The sequence below is a fragment of the Cyphomyrmex costatus genome, unplaced genomic scaffold, assembly GCF_001594065.2.
Source record: "Cyphomyrmex costatus isolate MS0001 unplaced genomic scaffold, Ccosl1.0 scaffold43, whole genome shotgun sequence".
Classification (NCBI taxonomy): domain Eukaryota; kingdom Metazoa; phylum Arthropoda; class Insecta; order Hymenoptera; family Formicidae; genus Cyphomyrmex; species Cyphomyrmex costatus.
In genome coordinates this window covers 354,884-377,264 of record NW_017278534.1, presented here as the reverse complement: position 1 = coordinate 377,264, position 22,381 = coordinate 354,884, and the positions used below count along the sequence as shown (strand labels likewise).

At 32.9% G+C, this 22,381-nt stretch overlaps 1 protein-coding gene across 1 annotated transcript in view; it reads left to right on the top strand.

Annotated features, from left to right (window-relative positions):
• Positions 1-22,375, top strand: part of LOC108777386 (Dpr-interacting protein gamma) — a 46,848-nt gene extending 24,473 nt beyond the window's left edge. The window contains exons 2-9 of the mRNA XM_018544255.1: positions 9,915-10,036; positions 13,649-13,937; positions 16,874-17,035; positions 18,783-18,932; positions 19,483-19,633; positions 21,456-21,604; positions 21,688-21,747; positions 22,087-22,375. Coding sequence (XP_018399757.1) covers positions 9,915-10,036; positions 13,649-13,937; positions 16,874-17,035; positions 18,783-18,932; positions 19,483-19,633; positions 21,456-21,604; positions 21,688-21,747; positions 22,087-22,208 — 1,205 coding nt within the window. The 3' untranslated portion in view covers positions 22,209-22,375. The remainder of the gene's footprint in view (positions 1-9,914; positions 10,037-13,648; positions 13,938-16,873; positions 17,036-18,782; positions 18,933-19,482; positions 19,634-21,455; positions 21,605-21,687; positions 21,748-22,086) is intronic.
• The last annotated feature ends 6 nt before the right edge of the window (positions 22,376-22,381 follow it).

The following is a 22,381-nucleotide window of genomic DNA, read 5'->3' as shown; positions in this document are numbered from 1 at the left end:
ACTTGTCGCAAACAGAGAAAAATATTCACTTTTCCAGAACATTTAGTTACCACGCAGAGAAATTTTGGAGAACATGGTTGAATTGATATTTTGCATGAAAAAATAGACTGAAAATGTAAGAATGTCTTTTTCTATATAAAACCTATTTTAAATAAAATAAAATATAAAGATTACAAATTTAATGCTATTTTTTTATCTTGACTTAGAAATAATTACCTATATGAGATAATTTTTATACCCCAGCAGCGAAAAAATAAAGATTACAGTAGTTTTCTTTACTAATTAAGAATCCATATCTATTTTGCTAAATTTGTTCTTATGTGTTTTAGAAGATATTGATTAAATTTACATATGTACGTAAATCTTTCTAATACCATTGTAATAAATTAAAAAACGATCAATAAATATAGATATAATATGAAATTAATAATAAAATAGTTATTCTTGGGATGTAAAGGTCAGATGATCGTTTATATACAATAAAAAAATTAGACCATTCCTGAGTTAAGCTCGCATATATTTAATATGTATATATAAACGATGCTGTCATAATATTATAAATTTGCAATTCTGTTAAAATAATATAATATTTAAAAAGAATAAAAAGTCGATATAGATATAATATATGAGTATACAAAAAATATAATGAAATATTTCATTTAATTTTATTTACTCCGATTTATTAATTTTATTTATTATTTTTATTCTTACATCATATTATATTCTCTAAAAATCTTGGCATTTTAAAATAAACTTTTTTTTACAAAGAATTCATTTAAACATTTTAATTATTGTCTATTTTTTAAATATAGGACCAAATGAGAGAGAGAGAAAGAGAGAGAAGGCTAGAATTTTCAAACATCTGATAATTGCCTTCTAATCGGATGACTTGTGTCGCAAAGCAATTTGGAATTATCCAAGGTGTAACAAAAGACGTTATCCTCGCGTCCGATTTTTCCAAATAAATTTTCTTGAAAACAAAATTCTTATTTCTTTACGTACAAAATGATTATGTGCTCAACCGATACTTGGAGATTACTCTACATCAAACTGTAAATGGATGTGTGTTCAAACTATTGCTTATAGAAGATTTAATTGTTACACTTTGTGACGGTTTTATGGCGAGTTCGCTTGTCCTACGAAAATCAAGAGAAACTTATTGGAACATCGAGGAGAGAACCTGTTGCGAACGCAGTCAGGCTATTCAACGCGTGTACATATAATGCCATATATGTAGTACACGATATCGAACTGGTGCGCCCTTCTAAATGCGAGCGTTATTAAACTTCTGATAGAGGCCGTGATCGTTATGGGATGCGCGCGATTAGCTTTGAATTTTCCTACCGAGCCGCAGATTTCGTTAAAATATGATGCATATTTGTTTTTTCATGCCGGAAGCGTATCTCAAATCAGATAGTAAATAAAGTTGCTTTACTCGTCATCGTCTGCAATAAAATCACGGTTAGATTTATGAAAACGACAGAGATTCCGATGTAATAAAAATTGCTTGACGTGAAATTGTTTACCGTGTTAGCTTCATCTAGAAAATATCGAGGAGCGAATTTTTTCACGTAATAATTTCCCATAAAACGGTATCTTTTATTAGCAAGAAACCGGAGATAATATCTTTCGAGAGACGATCTAATCTCTGAACGGAGTTGCCGAAGAGTGAGTTACTCGGGAATTGGCATAATAATCGGAAATCCCATCCAAGTTCTATCGAACTGTTCTCGCGCGCGCTCCAATCCGCTTATATATCGTTATATCATCGTGTACATCGATATATCAGGTTGTTCAGGAATTAGCAGTATGCTTATCAATTGTTAGTATCATCCCTCACGAATACTCTCGCCAGCTGTAGTTGCACATCACGGAATTGATCATATTCAGATAATTTGCGAAGTGACTTACCTTCTATTCAGGTGTACAATTGAATACATTAACATTAATACGCTTCATTAACAATGCATTACAGAAGATACAAAAGATGAAACAATCGCAGTACAGAGAATAAAATAGGATAAAAGACCTAATACTGACATAGTGTCCCAAATGCTTCTTTGAATATATAAATTATGTAGTAAATTTAAGTAAAATTAAATACAATTACAAGTAATTGTATTTAATTTTACTTAAATTTAAAAAGTTATAATTTTTTTAAGTAAAAAAATTCTTTTTCCGAAATGTTGATACGTTTACGACGTTTTGTTTAGTGTTAAAATTAAATTTTTTACTATAACATTATTCTTCCATTTTTTTTAAAAGATAAAATTGTACACTGTAATTTTTTGAAGTCAATGGAACTAATACTATTGATTTGATAACACTTCAAAAATGGTTTGGTTCATTTTAACCCAGAGTAACCATCGTGTGACTTATTTGAAGTGTGACTATAAAGGGTTAGAATCAAATTCCAGTATTTGGGACAGTGTCAGTAATTGGATCTTTTATCCTAGTCCCTTTTGTTGTTTTTCTCGTTCTTCTATCTTTTTTATTTAATAATACTGGTACTCTGATTTTTATATCTACAAATGTACATACACGCACTTATTAATTTATGCAATTTAGTGCCTTATATACAATGTATATTATTTTATTAGTAACTTACATGACATGACTTCATATAAAATGTTAAAAATGTAAAATACAATTGAAGGGGGGGATCAGTATATAAACCAATTGGTTCTATTTTTTTTTAATTTACTACAGTTTTTATTAACAAAAAATTGTTTTCCCATGAATATGATATGAAATATTTACAAAAATTGTGATACAACAATGATCACTTTGTCCGAAAGTGTTGTCATTTGTTATATCAAAAGATTTGGTACATTATGATAAATGTTTGGTACATTAAATCCATTTGAAAAGTCATTTTGTCATGAAAGTGGAACTAACCAGTTTTTGTATCAACCTCTTTCATTTTTTTAAGAAATTTATTCTAAAAATTGGAGAATTAATATTTTCAATCATTTTTAAAACTTGAGTAATTTTTCATTACATTGTGATGCGAGTTAACGTACGACAAGAGCGCGGCCATCAAATATAAAATTCAACATCCGATGTCGAAGATAAATAAATCATCGAAATTGTCAATTACTATGTTATTTACAGAATGCCAATATTAACTCTTATTCCTAAATAAAATATTTTTTTTTTATTTGCTGTTGAATCGTGTTTATTGATTTACCCTACAATGTTGTCGAGAATTAGAATTGAAGAAAGAATTTTATTGTGTGTTCCCTATTTCCTAATTCATTTTTCTTAAAAACGTAACTTTGTATAAAATGATTTATATACTATTCTAGCGCAATTCAATAAGAATTGATATAATTTATATATACGTTTCTTTCTATTCATTTTTTCATGTAGATTTTATCCGGCTGTATTTTATATACATATATATATAAGAGCGAAAGTAAAAATTTAGTACATATGTATGTATATACATATATATTTGTATATATTGTTACATTCCTATACATTCAGCTAAAGGAGGATCCCCTCGCGTGCCAGTCTCGCTTAAGAGAATTTCATATTTAGAGCCGTCTACCTGTTCGGTGTACTCGGAGATTGGAATATTCCTGAGATGTCTGAAGTTTCATGAGAAGTTTATACGCGTACTTGAACATGAACGTACACATATATACTTATACATATATCGAATACGCGTGAGAGATTTATAGTTCTTGCGTCCTTCATTAGTTCGAAGATCATTGTGAGACGTTTAATAATAACTTCTGTAATACGTTACAAGTTAAATCATCTCATACTTTTTTTAGCAGTTATTTATAGTATAAACGGTATATTCTGTTTTATTTATAATCCCTTTTTACTTTTTAACTTTTTAATTATTGTCATTCATATTTTAAATACACGTGACAAAAGATGCCCATTTGAGCTTCTTCCATCTAGTAATAAATTCTATACTAATCACTAGAGAGAAGGAGTGGATGATAAATCACTCAATATATCTGATCCGTTACTAAAAAAAAAGATCTGTTATGAGGATCAGCAAATTGCCTGAGAAAATAACCAACAAATAAAATGTTTTCTTTACACCAATTAATTGATTCATCTTTCTTATTTTTCTTTGTGCATAAAAGTGTACAGTTACTAAAACACATGAATAATTTACGAGATATTTTATATTTTATATCAAAATGTGTTAAAGAGTATATCTTGGAACGACATTTCATGAACTTAGAGGATTATATTTATAAAATATTTTGACCCTTTAACAAAACTTTTATTTTAAACAAATATTGTTATTAAATGCAAAAGGTCCAAAATCTATATAAAAATAACTCATTCTTTTTAGCGCAATAAGCTTTCAATACAACTTAATTAATTGACACATATTGAAATGCATTGAGAAAGTTTTCTAATAATATTTAGTCCAAAGTAATTAGAATTTTTCTGTGGAAAGATATTAGTAGCTTACTAGATTTTTTACATGAACCCTTTTTTTTGTCATTCCAGACAATGTCTCGAAAGTCCTCATCGATGTAGCTTCTGTTAAAATTTGACAGGAGAGTCAAAGGTAAAGGAAAGCAATTTTTTGCGAAATATCTTAAAATCTGTTGGTTCTACAGAAAAAGTAATTATTATGAATTAAAATCAAAATGTACAAATGGCTTAAAAAAAGAGTAACGATTCAAAAATCTTAAAGATGAGAGAGCTTATTTAAGAATATTGGATATTACACAGTATAAAATATCTAAAACAAGCCACCTAAATAACTCGCTTCTTTTTAACTATAAAAAGAAATTAGAAAAATCCAAACAAAAGTTGCTTGATTTCAAGGGGCACATAATGTGATGTCTATAATTTTTTTGAAGGTAGAGACATAGAGGATAAAAACGTAAAGATCAAATCTGTTTTTTTTTTTAATGAAATGAAATTTCAAGAAAAACAGAAAACGAATCAAGAAATCACAACTGACGATGGAAATTCAACGAATATTTTAGCCGCTGTGACATTAAATCCATATATCAGTATAAGACACCTTGAAAGTGGTATATTAGTCAACGAAATTTTACGAATACTCCATTCCAACAAATTTCATCCCTTCCATGTCTCACTTTATCAAGAATTACAATAATGGTAATAATTTTCAAAATCGTGTACAATTCTGTGAACGGGCACTACGAAGACTACAAGAGGATAATATATTTTTCACTAAAATCTTATTTATTGACAAAATTACATTTATAAACGATGGACATGTAAATCTTCGCAAAATGCACTGTTGATCAATAGAAAATCCGCTGAGAGAAGTGGAGAGGCAGAGACGTTGGTCCATAAACGTCTGGAATTTTTAATAATAAAATAATTGGTCTCCATTTTATCGATGAGATAAATAGTCGATATTAAATAGTCGAAAATAACAGAAATATTGCCAATATTATAAGATCTTCCACAGACCATATGACAATAAATATGGTGGCAAGATGTGGATATCCTGTTTATTCTACATGGATTATTATTCAATTGCTAAACATTTTGAGTTCGTTGGATTGGTCGGTCGGAAATAACAGATGGTCCGCACGTTCTCTAGATTTAACACCTATGAATTTTTATTTGTGGAAAAAGTTAAAACAACAAGTGTGCAGTGAAATGTCAATAACTAGAAAAGACATGAACGAGAGTATAAGAAGAGCTTGCGTTGCGATTGATCCGTATAAAATTCATTTCTCAGTGTTATCTTTATCGACACGCTTTACAAATGCATTGGCGCTCAGGGTCAACAGTTTGAACATTTGTTGTAATAGTATGTACACTAATAAGTAAATTAGTGAAATATTCGGAGAGAGTCTTGAAACAATTCATTTTCCTTTATAACTACAGACTTTGTAAAATCTTGAAATACCTACAATTATAAGTCACTGTATTCGTCTTAAAACACTCTATTAGAATGTAAATGAAAAAACATATTCCATTTAAAAAACAGATTTGACCTTTATTTATTCTCTCCACCTACAAAAAATTATTGATGTTACATTATATGATATCAATAATTTTCGCTTCTCGAAATCAAGCAACTTTTGTTTAACACTTCTTTCTATTGTTAAAATGAAGCGTGTTATTCAAGTGACCTATTTTAAATGCTTCACCCTGTATATACAAACAATTCATAAAACGTCAAAAAATAAAATTACATACAATATTATAATGGAACGTAAGTTTCAATCTAAAATCATCCTTAGTGTTAACAAAAATGTTTTCGATGGTCTTATTATATGTATATATAAAATTGGTTGTGTGTGAAGCGATGATCTTATAATTTCCAAATAAATATGCGTTTAATAATATCCATTAAATCGATTGGGATACACAGACGTGAGGACTCCATGAGTGCAAAATCATGTATTGTCCGACAACATTTCAAAATATGTGTCTAATGATGTATTATATCCTTACGTCTAACATATATTCCATATAACAATAAATCAATTTCAGTAATTAAAAACAATATATTAAACTATTAAAATTTATGATTTCTACTCAAAAATCAATATAACAGTGATGCCATTATTTCATTGACTTCTTTAAGATTTCTGGATAATTATTATGATACAATATTTGTAGATTAGAAAATTATATACAAAAAAAGTTCTGAGTTTTTTCATAGAACAATCGTTTCCGTGTAATACAGCTTTGATCACATTTAAAACAAATGCGCCTAGTATTTTACCTTTGAGGTGATATGGAAAGGAATGCATTATCTCTCACTCAGGAGCATTACTCTTCAAACTTTGAAGTTGTAGTACACGAACACGGTTATTTCTACGAAAAAAACTCATAAGACCTTTTTGGTAGAGAATTTTCTAAACTACAAATATCATAATAATTCTTTTTGCCGTAGAAACTATAGGTTTTGAGATATTTGCGAAAAATTGCTTCGTTTATTTTTAATTCTGTATAAAATTTTAAGCAGGGACTTTTGAGACATTGTTTAGAATGACGAAATAGAGGTCCATGTAATTTAGCAGCTGTTCATTTTTCCGCTGATTTGTTATATTTTTGGATTCCTAATTCCTTTGGACTATTTCCACTCTCGATCATCATAAGACAGCATTTGTATTTTCATATGCATTGTGTTCCTCGAATCGAACACGATGCATTCCAAATTTATAAGCTCATGATTTCCGAAAGAATATATGTATATGACCGCGAAGCGAACAAATCGATCGTAATAAGAAACAAGAGATCTCCGAAGGACGATTTCCTTTCGCTGTATACAAAAAACTATCGCGTATAGAAAGAGAACGTGTCAAAAATCTCGTTCAGACTCGTATTCCCTTCGTAATCTTCTCGTATCAATATGTATTTATCGAGATACTACGTGCCGTGCTCGGAATTTGATTTTCACCGACTTTTCCGTTGGCGTTCGTTTGAGGGGAGAAAATGATTGCGTTACGCGACGACCGTATTGATTCCCTGCCTTGACTCCATTTTGAGATACTCGAGGTAAGAAATGATGTAAGAAGGGAAACTAAAAGTAGTGAAGAGAGGGAGGAAAAGGAGAACGCCGGAGAATCGTAAAATGTCGAGGATGATTGATTATTTTCTCTCTCGCTTATCGGCGCTAGTGAAAAGAGTGGTGATGTAGCGAGGATGAGTCTGTTATTATTCGACAGTCACCGTACTCTCGCCTCGCGGACGCAGAGCTATCAAAAGTTAACGCTGTTAACGAGATAGACGTATGATAAACGGTGTTTCATTTCCGCAGGTGAATTTCGCGAAATGCGTAAAGGGGGGGGGGGGGGGGGCTATCGAAAGTTCACTCCCTATATCTAGAAGCTCTATATGTTCTGCGACACAATCGCGTATTGCGAAGTCACAAAGTTTAGGCGTAATAAAAATTCAAAGAACGTCTAGCCGCTGATTGCCTCGAATACGGACGGGGTAAGGTAATTCTTTAATTTTAAAATTCGCCGCGGGGGTGGTATATCCACTTGAAGAAACAAAACTGAAACATAAGTCTGCCGACGGTTACAGGCCATCATTAAAGTCTCTCGACTGTGTTTGTTAAATATTGAGTAACAGTAGTTCACCAAGTTAACTAATTTTAATTTACTTTATATTTTAAGATTGAAAATATGCGAAATTTGATGTAACTCTTTCGTATGTTTGTTTTTAATATATTCACTTCTTTTTATACATATATATATTTTATATTCCCTTAACAGTATAATTATTATATGTATGTTTATTAATATTATTGATTTGAAAAAAGACTAACAATAGGTAAGTAAAACGAAACGTCCTGTTTCTCTCAAAATTCCTATGGTAATAAATTATTTTTAAATTCTTATTTATATTATTTTCATATTAATTTACTTTTATCTCGATATTTATTACTTTACGTGTTTTTACCTTCCTCCTGTAATATTCTCCTTTACTCCTCTTCGGTTCACGTACGCGTATTGCGCCGCTCTCTGTATGTTCCGTTATAATATTTTTCTCGAATTCTCATTCAATATACTTTTGTTCATAGAAAAATATATTTCCGGTGTAAAATATATTGCTATACTATCGCGAAAACGCCATTTTCTACTACGATAGCCAAAATTGAATCGCGTTGCTGTGTTATAGAACACGCAAAGATATTTTAAGATAACGCGAACGACAAAAAAATTCAAAGTTTTTTCCCCTCTTTTCCTACATTCTCTTGGCTCATCTATCCTTCCATGTCCTTTCGAGAATTTGGGTCGTTCACTCGGTACAAAAGAGTGTGAGTTTCCACACCGGTATAACTGGTGCAGCCGTCTTTCTTTTCACTCTTTTTACGACGACAGGGATGCTGCAGCTACTGTCTAATCTGGCAGCTCGTTTCATTTCCCTGGCGATTTGTCCCGTGGTGCCACCTCAGAAACGTTAAATCCGTGGAGGCAATTTGGATATTGCCTATGTCGGATATAGTGTCTGTTGGTGAGTGGAGTGGAAGCCGCGGTGCGAATGCGGAGAAACAGAAGGAGATAAAAAAGGAGAGAGAGAAAGAGAGAGAGGAACGGAACAAAAAAAAGAGGAAACACAATAGCGCAGAATAGTCCATTGATAAAACGGGCGGGCGCAATAAGAACGATTGTTCGCGACGGCTTAAATTCGTGTAGCATTTGTCTTTTTTTCAGCCTTTTCTTTTTCTTCAATTCCAAGTCATATATCGCTATATATTCCGCGCGTTAAGGCGTGACGTGGCGCGTCAGGAGATATGATATAGTACGATTGTAATATAATACTTTTGTTAAAAGATAGATATCTATTTCTCTCTTGCACGCGTGTGTATATACAAGACGCGCGAATGCTTGGGATTTATCGAGTGTTCGTGCCACATCACGTAGTCAGCGTTGTAAAATAAAGAGATATCGAACCGCGCGCGCACTGTATACCCGCAAAACAAAAATTTTCACGTACGAAGCCCGCTTCTGAAGTTCGTTCTCGTGCTTCGGTCGCCAAGTTTCCGTCGCAACTTCGGACCACTTGACATTATCTATTTAGGGTATGTTGTAATCCACCAACAACACAGGCGTGAATAAGCAACGATAATTAGCTACCCTCCATGCGATAGTGCTTAAGAAACTTTAGGATATGCACTTACACATTATTCGTGCCCTCGGTGGCACGGCCCGTCGAAATATTTTCAAAGGAGATTTCACTGTCGCCCGTAATGAATAGAGTAACGATAAAATTTCCACTCTCCAATATTTTTCCATTAATCTCTTCCCCCACCGGTGAGTGAGTATATATATATATATATAATTATATATGAAATAGAAATACTTGCGGAAATAGCAATCCCACTTGAATGAAACGTTACTCAAAATTAATGAGATCTTACGGCAAAATAATCTAGTTTTCCCTCGTTAAAATCACAGGAGATTATAAATCGGTGAAAATAAATGTTTCAGATTCGACAAACAGCGCCACGGGCCCGATTTTCGTAGCACCAGTTGGGAATCAGACCGCCGCGATTGGCCGCGAGGTCGTCTTCTCTTGCAGCGTTCGCAACATAAGCATTCGCAAATACAAGGTAATGATGCCGGGGGAGTGGTGAACGTAAACACACAAATGTGGAATACAGATTAAATTCGCACACATTTGGTGGCACGTCAATGGTACTTATTCCATAATGGGATTTCAAACGCGTCGACCAGTCGCGTTTAGAATACTGAAGAGCAGTTTTTATGATCATTTGACTCTTCCGTGGCTGCTCGCATTGCACTGAAAATTCCAGTCTCGTGGTTTACGGATGGATCCCATCGAAGCGACGCGACGCGACGCGAGAACTTGAATTAAAAAAAAAAAAAAACCGCTAAACGGGTCGGCTTTTGACGTAACTGTCTGGATTTGTCGCGACGGGAGTGGGAGAATGTGCGAAAACGGAGCAAGCAACGATGATAGAATGTAACGTAACAAATGTCGACCGTCCTGATATCGTAAACGTAAGGTCACGTAGCATTCGCTGAGGACGTGCTACGCGACGAAATTGAATTGCCGCGAGTGAAAAATTTGCCATAAAAGTAACTCCCCTTTTTGTTCCACCAACGTGCGCTTAATCTTCATATCGTCTCGCTTTTTGCCATCAGAAGTAATATAAAATAAAGCCAACACGCACAGGAGGAGTAAAACAAATCGTGGTTAGATCGAGTCAAATTGACTTCGCTGGCAAAAGACATCTCGAAGCCTGTTACGAGAAAGACAAAGCAACAAAAGAATCGTTTTTCTCTTGCTTAGTGAGGCTACAGAATCGCTCTTTCTCCCATCGTAATCTGCTAATCCATTGAGGTCATTTAGATAACATCGTTCTTAGATAACATCAGACTACATTTAGTAATAAATTTATACTAAAAGAATATATATATATATATTTCAGAATAAAAAGGAAATAAGATACTAATAATGTTATTAAATTTAACACATTTTACATATTCCAAATAATCTATTAAATTTAATGTTAATTTAACATAAGCTGTATAAAAGTAACTAGGATTTTGTTTAGAGAGAAGGGAGGCAAATTAGAGTTGAAAATTTTAAACCTCTTAGTCGAATGGTATCGACTATTGAACTTGTTTTATGTTTTATATTATTATTTTTAATTAATCATTAGCAAATAAGTCGCATATATAATATATTTAATTTAATAATTTACTTTATCTTTCTCTTAAAATTATAAATTGATTCTTCGAACTGCAGAAACTTTAACACTAGCCGCCTTGGAGTCTCAGAAAATCTATCTGCAACACACTCTCCAATTCGTTTTTGTTTTCAAAATTAATTTATAATAATTGTGAATATTCATTAAACATAATCTGTTTAAGCAGTTTTCATTATTTTTCTAAATGTTTTAATTATTTTTTAAATATTTTTTAAATGTTCTTTTCTTTGAGATTTGTGGAAGCTCCCTGTTTTCTGTCTACGCCTATATAATATAATAAAATAAATATGATAAAAAGTAACATAAATATATATTATGTACAAATCTTTTTTCCAATTTTTTTCGAAACTATATAAAAAATATATACACTGACACAATTTGTAAGTAAAGTATGTGAAAGCTTATTTCTTCAGTAACATTAACGTTTATATTATCGCTCATTTACTGCAACCATGACAATTCAAAAAAGAAGTTTTAGGAAACGAATTTCAATGTTTTACATAATGAAAAAATTTTATAATATTAATTTTTTTTTAAATGCAATTTTGGTGTAACGATTAATTGCAGAAGATAAAAGTATAATGTTCTTTTAAAGTATACTATTCTTTTCTTTTTACTTTAAACTCCGTGCTTCTTCTCCAAGCAATTAAAGAATAACAATTTTTGAAATATGTATTATACCAAATGAGTGATATATTAAATTAACACGGTTTAAGTAAATTAACGTATATAATAAATGCATGTGTTAAATTAATACATTTTATTCACTCTTATTTTAAAATTTACGTTTCAAAATACATTATTTTTATACTAATTGTTCAACTAATTGCACTCATAAACTGTATTATTTTAACACTATAAGAAATGCTGAACATCAATTTAACAAGAAATAACGCAATCGCGGAGTGTTATATTAAAATACATTCAAGTATAATAAATAATTTAATAAACAAATTTTAATAACGACAGGGTTTTAACACAAATACAAAATATGTATTTTTTACTGTGTATATTTAATAGAGCGAATGTCATCAGATGATGAATTTCACCCGTAAAACATTCTTTATAATAGAATGTACTATTTAAGAGGAAACGGTTATTCCAGGCGGACGGGACTGAATTAAGATAAGCCGAATGGTCTCCATGCTAAGTCTAAGTTAAGACTAGTATTTACCACCAAATTTCGTGCTATTCGCAAACTTACTACGTTATGCCGTATGGTATAATCATTTTACACCATCTCATACAATCTCTATATCAGTTGCCTTTAAGAATCGCTCATACAATATTATTTTCTTTTATATTTCAATTCGTTTTTGTCTGGATTATCGATTTATATTCATACCGGAAATCCGGTCTGCACTTATAAATACATACATTTATTTCTATAACCATTCATAAATCTGCGAATCTTCCTTAAATTGTTTAAGGTGTTTCTTCAGTAAATCGAGTTATAGAAATATCTAATTTTTTTATATAAAATATAATCGAAGTACCGAGAAAGAGAGAGAGAGATAGGAGAGAAACGACATGTGCAAAATTCTACGGTAGATTAACGATGAAATAAGAGAGAAAAAATGTTGAAAATGTAATTTTTCACGTATAAAAAACTTAGTGACAGATAAAGCTCGGAGACGCTTCTTTGACTAATTGCACACAAATCTTACCACAGACTTTTCTCAAAAACGAGATTATAATAGCTCAAGAAATTACAATTTTAATGATCACGAGAAAGTAATACGTCAATAACCATTTCGGAAAGACATATTTACACGCACAAACTTGCATACAAATTTAGTCCGGAAGAGTGAACACAACGTCGTCTTGTTTTCGTTTGGTGAAGATGCAACTCTTGATTTACTATTGTATGTTTCATACTATTTCATTAATATACACGTAGTTTAAATATTTTATCCAAATTATGCAGATATTTGTAATTTTAGGTGAATTCTGGGTGAGGCACTCCTTTCCGGTACTTTACTAAAGAACCACCTTAAATCATCTTGTGTTCGCCATTACGTCGTACTATATTATAATACGTTCCATCCATTATTTCTGCTATTGTTAATTAAATTAAAATTTATTATGCCGTCAGCATATACAAATCTCTCCTCCATCGTATATCTTTTAAACCTCAAATAAGTATATAAACATTATTTTCAATGTTCAAGATAAAGTTAATTGTCATCGTTTCATTTTTGTTTTACGTACTCCTTTTTCTCTTTTCTTACTTCACAAGTTTATTTATCGCATCGCGCTATCATACTTGATTCAATTTATACTTTCATATAATTACTTTGTAACTAGTTTTCTGCGCGATTACTGCTCGTAGTTTCTTTTCCATATATTTTTGATTGCTGAGAAAGAGAATGTCATCCCAATAGAGGGTGATAATATTCCTTAAAGGAATATCATCAATCACATTCGGTGTGTCATTTGACGAAATGACAATTACTTAGCACTGCATTGCGTTGCGGGGCTTTTCAGGTTGGCTGGCTGCGCACCTCAGACCAGACTATTCTCTCGATTCACACTAGGATCGTGACGCATAATGCACGTATCACGGTCACCTATGAGAGCGGGGCAAGCTCTGGGTCCGCCAGTGCATCCGGCGGTGCATCGGGAGTAACCGGAAGTAGCCAAGCTACGGAGGAAATCGTCGACGGTACGTGGCGTCTACACATTCGCCAACTGAAGGAGACCGACAGGGATTGTTACATGTGCCAGATCAACACTAGCCCGATGATATCCGAACTCGGCTGTCTTGACATACATGGTAAGTATTATATCTTATCCCTTGTCGTGTATCCGTGTCGCATATACGTTCTGATCCGGGAGCAAGGAAATCTTGTGTATGATGCACTTTGACCTGTAGTTGAAAATCCCTAAATACAGCTCTGAATTTAAATTCGTGTGATATTCGCAAACTTTCCACATTATCTTTAGCTGTGGTGCCAAGCACATATAGTTTTAACTATAGACGACTGTCTTTATTTTAGCACATGGATTTAGATGTTGAAAACAATGCTACGACATCGTGATTACAACTAATTAAACTTTGATTGCTTATTATTATTTTGCTACATTGCATTAACAGAAAAGTGACACATCTTAAGATTAACAACTTTTCAGTAGTGCATGTTTGAAGTTCTGAATTGAAACAACATTTTAATTAGAGTAATGAATACGTATAACTTCACTTTCTGTCTATGTCATACTTTCCATTATAATGTGTTCTTTAAAATGCTATGCTATAAGTTTTCAAAATTAGACAACAGTGCAACTTTTAGTGTAGTGTAAATTTTATCTCTTATAAAAGAGTTGTGACACTTTGATGTCCTACTTCAAAAACAATTTATTAATATAAGAAGAAAAATGATACAGGGCTTGTGTCCTAAACTAAGAATAAGAAGAAAAAGAAAAAGAAGAAGAAAAATGTTATATTTTTAAATTTTAGGTAAATTTAAGGTTAAAACAGTCTTGATTTAAACATTTTATTTCTTGCAAAGAATGATGTCACAATTTGAATCAAGACATCATATAGCACAGAAACTTATAGCAATATTGCTGCAATGTTTGTAAAGTTATTGTAATGCTGCTGGAATAATCTGTGCTGTGTACGAGACGTATTTCTATAAATAAAATAGGTATAAATAAAATAGGATATTTTTTTTATAATTATTTCTTCTCATTGTTCTTTTCATTATCTCAAGAATGTTAACTTTTTATTTGTGTCACTTTTTCTATTAATGCTGCGATTTGTCGCCTATATATTTTTTAATAGGACATGTTAATAATATAAAATTTAACTTCTTAGAATTGGATCCCTAAAAAAACCTTTTTGAAAAAAGAAAAACTATTCTAGAATATTACATTTTAACGTGACCCTGTCACGCCAAGTTTTTTCTTCGCTACATTCCAATTGATCATTTTAGTCACTTTCAGTCTATCCTATGTGTCTTGGGTGATGAAATACTTAGCTAATTGCATTTATTTCGTATCCGTAGTTGATTAAGAAGAATGTAATATTCGATATCTTTTTTATGATGCAATTGGTTTTTTCTTTTAAAAAATTTTTTTCGGAATTTCGTTAATTTTTCAGGGATTTCACTAGAATTTTCATAAATTTTTGAAAATGTAATACTCGTAACATAAAATTTGAATCTTAATAAAAATAAGAGATAATAATTTATATTTATTAAACACTAAGTTAATAATAATAGAAATAGAAAAATAAATCTTATTGGCTTCCCTTCCTTCCACCCTTCTCGCTCTCTCTCTCTTTTCCTCTCTCTTGCTCTCTCATCTTCTCCTGCCCTCTCTTGCCATCATTTCTCTTGTCTTTTCTTGTTCTCTCCTTGCTCTCACTTTCTCTCTCTTACACTCTCATTCTCCCATAACATCTCTCTCCCTCTCTCGCTCCTCTTCCTCCTTCCTCTCCCCCTCCCTCCTCTCTCTGTTGTCTGCTCGTGTACATATAATTATTACACATGTATGCACATTAATGTTCATTTTCGTTCAAATTTGCTAATTTAATATAATATTATATGAGGGCATATTGTGCGAAAGCAGCTTAACTGACAAAACGCTTTATGTATGGGTTTATCCGTGTGTCCGAAAAAATCTGAAAATCTGAAATGATACTTTTTACGGCTGGATATCTCGGGATTTACTGCATCAATTTTATTCAAATTAGTTGCAATAGAAAGATCGCGCGTTGGCATTATACATATAATAAAAGTGTTGTTGGATTTTTTATTTCAGTTTTAATTCCTGAGTAATTTTAATTAAAAGTTTGTTGATGTCAAAACTCTGGATAAACCTAGTGGTAGTGTCGCAAATTTGGCAGCGGCATGAACATACACGCAATGAACGTTCACGCGTCAAGTGGTCAAGTGGCTCGTTTCATATGTATTTTTGCATTATTTTATCGGTGCATATTTTTATGCACTTGGTGTCGCGACGCTGCCGAGTCGCTTGATATTTATATTTGACGTATACCTATATTTAAACGATATTTTTCTACAGTACTGAACTAATTTAATAACGCACATTACACAGAATATAATTGCGAATTTAAAAGCCAAGAATTTAATATGTACACGCAGACTCTTTGTGTAGTTTAAAAATTCTTTAGAATATTAATTCTAACGATAATTACTTTGTTAACGAATTGTATTCCTTTACATTTCTTGTCGTGCTTTGCATATACTTTTTCTCAGAAGGTATCAATTTTAATTAGATTTCCTAAACATCAAAGACGATATTGTAAATTCCTCGAAAAAGTAATGCATAACATTAGCGTTACCTACTTAAATGTCTATTTAAGGAGCACGCAAATCGATACACGAGGAACAAGACAAGGAACATCGCATATGTAAAACCTTTGAATTTGCTCGAACGGACAAGTAAAAAAACAAAAAACAGTATACGCCACGGTATAACAACAAAAGATCTTCCTGATAAAATTACTCTTCCATCTCTCCCGTGTCTCAAACATATTACTTAAGCGGACTATCTATTCCCTCCCCAGGCTTCCTATCTTGACCTTACCGTATAAATGTACCTCGAGAATGCTTGTTATTTTAAAGACGGTTCAGTGAAGTGCCGGTTATCCATGATAACTTTTATAAAGTATTCGCGCGGGTTAGAGAGGAAATATAGGTGGCCGTTACCAATTTAATATTGATATGAACTATTTGTCCCCCATAGTACCGCCCGATATTGTTTATGGTGGTGACACTAGCGCTGATCTGGCAGTGGCAGAGGGTGACAATGCGACCCTGAGCTGTCGCGCGACAGGACATCCACCTCCGAGAGTATCCTGGCGGAGGGAGGATGGAGAACCCATCATCATAAGGGCTTCCACGGCAGGTAAGACATTGTTAAAAATCTTTATTCTTCTTCTATTCTGTAGCAGGTCAACTGTTATCAAGTAAAATACAAGATGCCTCAAAATTATCGTCGCGAATATCTTGTAGCTGCATTAAAGAAATACTAACACACACACACCTATACACAAATAATTAACTGTTTTTTCTTAAAAAAGACGCGAAAAAATGCGTTTGTATAAATTGAAAATCTAATATATTCAACTCTAGAAAGTTATAAATTAGATACTTAGAGTTAAATCTATTAAACATTAAATATTCTGATCAAGATAGTCAGAAATACAGTCATGTGATAATTAGAATTCTGATTAGTATGATCAAATAAAGATATTTTCATGAAGTTAATGCTAAAAATAACGATACAGACAAATAAAGAAAAATTAAAACTTCTATCTTTTTTTTCTCATTCTACTACCAATCAAGGGCAAGAATATGCATGCTTCAAATAGTAGAGATGAATGCGAAATTCTCGAATAATAGATGCTGTACGGCGCCAGCATAACTCAATATTGATAGGATAATTAAGTGCTACTAATATCTTAGTTACCTCGTAGTTGCTTGGTCGCGTTAAAGTGCGAACTATTATCGAAGTCTACGGGGATGGGAACGAATCCTTCCCCGATTGCATTTACCGTTATTGCCGTTTCATTATCGATTTTCTCATGCCAGAGGTTAAAATCGTAAAACTATTCTTTTTTACATGAAGATTTCCTTTTTTTATTCATAGAAATTGACCCGTGTGCGAACGTATAAAATTATTGCAGTAAAATATGAATTTTCTTTTTTCATCCGATACGTAACTCAAACGTTTAGTAGTCATTATTAATGAAGAATTAGATACGATCTTGTTAAGAAAAATCCAAGATACTTGTCGATATTTCTCCGTGAAGACGGCGATCGTGATCCCGAGGATTAAGTTGGGGACAGAGAGAAAGTGACTAGAATAAGAGCAAGTTTGTGGTGAATCAAGAGAGCTAGAAACTTTTTGAACCAGTATTCTTCGCGGATACGTAGAGATTGAGTATAAGAATGTAGTATACGAGCAAGGATGTAACGAGTAAGCTCGTTGAAACAAGTTCCTCTTTGGGAACTGACCTCGAAGGCGGGTGGAACGTGAGAGCAAAGCCACAACCGAGAGTTCCTTGAATAGTATCTCGGTTTGTATGCGTGTATGTATATAGAAATCGAGAGAGAGAGAGAGAGAGAGGGAAGTAATGTCGTGTAAATTGCCGCACACGCTCGCATTCACGAATCGAGTCTCCCGAGTTACCAAAACTGGTCGACGTAACTGTCTTGCATATCTTGTTTGTACGATCTGGTATCCTTGAATTCGTAGCGCGATCGTGTAGTCGCACTATTTTCCGAGGATTTATTTTATTACGTTTACTTTTTCTACGTCGACAGAGATGCTTTTTTTACGGGGGGAGCTTATATTTACCATCGGTGGTCTCTATAATTTAAGCGTATGTCTTTTCGTTTTCGTTCTCTCAGTCCGCCAGTCAAACCTGTATCTGATACTGACACGTTTCGCGTGTTGAGCAAACTTTCCGTTCGCTTCGCGTTGCTCCTTAATCGGACATGGAGTAATCGTAATCCGACATAATAGAGTTCTGTTGTTCTGCGCTTTGTTGTTTCGAACTCGTTGTTTGAAGCAAACGGAAGAAAGGGAACGGGATTGCGATCGATCGTTTTTTTCATGGCATGGTAAAATGTTCCTCTCATGTACACAGGTGGTAGCACTTTCGAGAAGCACGACCACTACAACGGTTCACTGCTGCATTTCTATCGTGTTGAGAGGCGGCAAATGGGGGCGTATCTCTGCATCGCCAGCAACGACGTGCCGCCAGCGGTTAGCAAACGGGTGACGCTCGCTGTGAATTGTAAGCTCCGTTCGCTCGCACGATCCGTTCCAATCCGTTCCGATCCGATTCGATTCATAGATTACGCTTATGGAAAGTAATTCGCTAATATGTATTTTTCATATAGCCAAGTCGCGCATAATCACGATTCGAAAAGGAAACAGTCAAGGAAGCTTCGAAAATGAGACAAACTTCCTTATAGAAAGGAGAAAATGAAAATTTGATTTGTTTCACGAACATACAGTATTATAATTTAAAAAAAATAGAGCTCCTTATTTGATTCTCCACACAATTTTTAAAATAGGTTTGAATACTTGTCCTGGATATAATATTATAGTTTCAAAAATTACTTTGCACCGCGAAGATTCATGTCCAAGCTTCAATTACGCGATGGAATAGTAGAAAGAAAATTTTTGTAAGAAAAAGTTTGATTTCGACGTGCACATTAAGAGAAGAGAGAATCAAATTTTCATTTCCTTCTTAAAACGAGCTCTATCTTTGAGACTTCCCTCGTACGTACATTTGTGAAAAGCTTCTACTCTCGTTTTCTAAACTCATTTTATTTCCATAGTCGCACCCGTCGTAAAAGCACCCAACCAGTTATTGGGCGCTCCTCTGGGTACAGACGTGCAGCTCGAGTGCTACGTCGAAGCGTTTCCGAACACGATCAATTATTGGGTAAAGAATCAACGAGGCACGGAAGACGAAATGTTATTGGAAGGGTGAGTTCTTGTTATATTCGTTACTTTCTTAAACGAATAATCGTACTCTCGATAATATAGCTCGAGATATAATATAAAATACTCATATAGAATAGAATATTCTACTGTATTGCTGGATATTGCAAAATTATTGCAATATCGCTGGAATGTTCTGTGTCGTATGAGATAACTATAAAAGAACTATGCCTAATTTCTTATGTAAAATTAGATTCCAGATGAATAGTAAGATGTAGCTAGAATTGTAGGGCATCCAAAAAAGATTAAAAAATTTCATAGGCACAACCTTTACATTTTAATTCGGAAATAAGACTCCTAAACGGTCACGCTAGATCTTAAGTGCTGAAATATTTCTGTGTGAATTTATATACTACATGTATAATGTAGTCTTTTAAACCGCGAGCCGAAATTATATATTTTCTTGAAACACAATCTGATTAAAGTAGTAGATAATATCACAAATTAAATTGACAAGTAATTTAATGATTTGATGCTCAATTAAGCATCTTATTAGAAACATATTAATGTGCTAAAAAACTTTAAATAAATTTATCGCAAAAAATATTACCTCGGTCGGGAGTCGAACTCGAATCTCTTGCGTTTCGTTTTAAAACAATATCCAAAGATGATTTTTATAAAAAAAAAAAAAAAAAACATGAGGGTGATTATCCCGAGGTGTTTTGTCTACCAAACCTTATAAAGTAATGTCCACTTTTTTATGATTTTTTTCCACGCTAGTGGATTAAACAAGGATAAGTAATCAAAATTGATTTGATCGTTCGTCCTTGTCTAACTCGTGGACATTACAAGGATTGGTACACGGAAAAGGCCGGGATGTCCACTCTCAAGTTTCTCTCTACTTTTACAAAGTTTTCACAAGCAAAACGAACGTTGAAGTGTCTCTAGAGGGGATTGCCTTGTGGGACAATAAAGGTCATTTGTATATTAATTAAATGAAATTTGTTTTCTTGTAACATTCATTGAACTTTTTTGTCTCACACACACACACACACACTATATCTCCTTGCAATGATGGTAGTATTATAACAGATGTATCAAATATATTAAATTAATATCTAAAATGTATTTGATACAGTTCGGTTAAGTACTTGAACACAATCTGTGCCGTCATGTTAGAGAAATTCAGATATAAAATATATTAAACAAATATGTGATGACGGCGATGCCTCTGGACATGTCACACGATATCTAGGATATGCCCAAAACTTTGATGATCCATGTACTAATTTTGCAAATCTCGAAATGATTTCCAATTAAGGTGTCGAATTACCTATATATAAAATTTCAGCAAGGCTGATTAAAGCTTACTAACAAATGTGTTTAGCAATGTTTCTTTCTAAAAATATTACATAGGAGATAATTGTGATAATTTAATTATAATATGTAATCGCTAAATGGCATCCATTTGTTTTCTGAATTTGGAAATTAAATTTGACTAATAAATCTAATTGAAAATTTGTTAACTGAGAATTGTGTTATTAAACGATCGTTGTACTAAAAAGTCACTACATCCAACTCTCGCGATTCGCTGAAACTGGTATAAACTGATATAGAAGATAGACGTTTCAACATTGTTGCAACAATATAAATGGATTTATTAATCAAATTTTATTTTCGAAATAAAATAAATAATACCATTTAGCGATTGGTTTAATGTTACATTTAAATTATCACAACCATCACAATATAATATTTCTATTACGTTCCTTTTCTTCTATTTTTCTTCTATTTCTTATCTAGCATTTTCTTTTTCATTCTTGAAATGAACATTCTGAAACTAACGTAACATTTATATGATTTATAGACCGAAATACAACGTGCGGGAGGAACGTACGGGATACACGGTTCTGATGTGGCTCTTAATCAAAAAATTTACGGATAGAGATGTCGGTAGTTACAAATGCGTTTCAACGAATAGCCTAGGAAAAGCAGACGGAACTTTGAGATTGTATGGTGAGTTATACGCCTGCCAATTATGTTATACGCTTTTTATGTACTTCGAGATTTTCAAATTCAAATAATGTCCATTTTCACAGAGATTAAAATTGGCTTTGAAAGAGGATCTCGAGCGAAGGATCACGTATCTATTATCGGTGGTAAGTATGTACAGTAGATCTACTACTCACAAGTATCTATCAATCCTATTAAATTATTGTTGTTCCCAGGGAAAGTTACCTTATAAGTTACTTTTTATTACAGAAATTGAGTATAATTAGTTCGGATATTTTATTTTTTATATTATATTTTATCATTTGCTTCAATTTTGTATTACATTTTGTACTCAATTTCAATAATAAACATATAAGGTAAATTAAAAAAAGTAACTTTCTAACTGTTCCTTCTTAGAACCAAATTGATTCCTAGTAGCGCAATCGCTATTCCGCTATCGATTTTGAATGTTTTTTTTCTCAGTGAAAAGGTGTGATTTTTTTTAGGTTTGGCTGAGGCTGCTCAAAGTTCCGGTGCCAGCAGTGGCGTCGGCGGTTTCTACGGAAGTAGCAGCTTGTCGCACATCCTATCGATGTTTTTCTTCATACCGATACTGTGGCCACGGTGAAGAAGGCATCCACTATTGGTCACCGCTAAGCTACTTAGTGCCGGATGACTTTGTGCCAAAAAAAGACAAGAATGCGTGAATGCGAAAGATAATGATATGATAGAATCATATGATAGACGACATATGGAAGCAAAAGTGTGCTCAAGAGAGAAAGAAGAGAGAGAAAGAGAGAG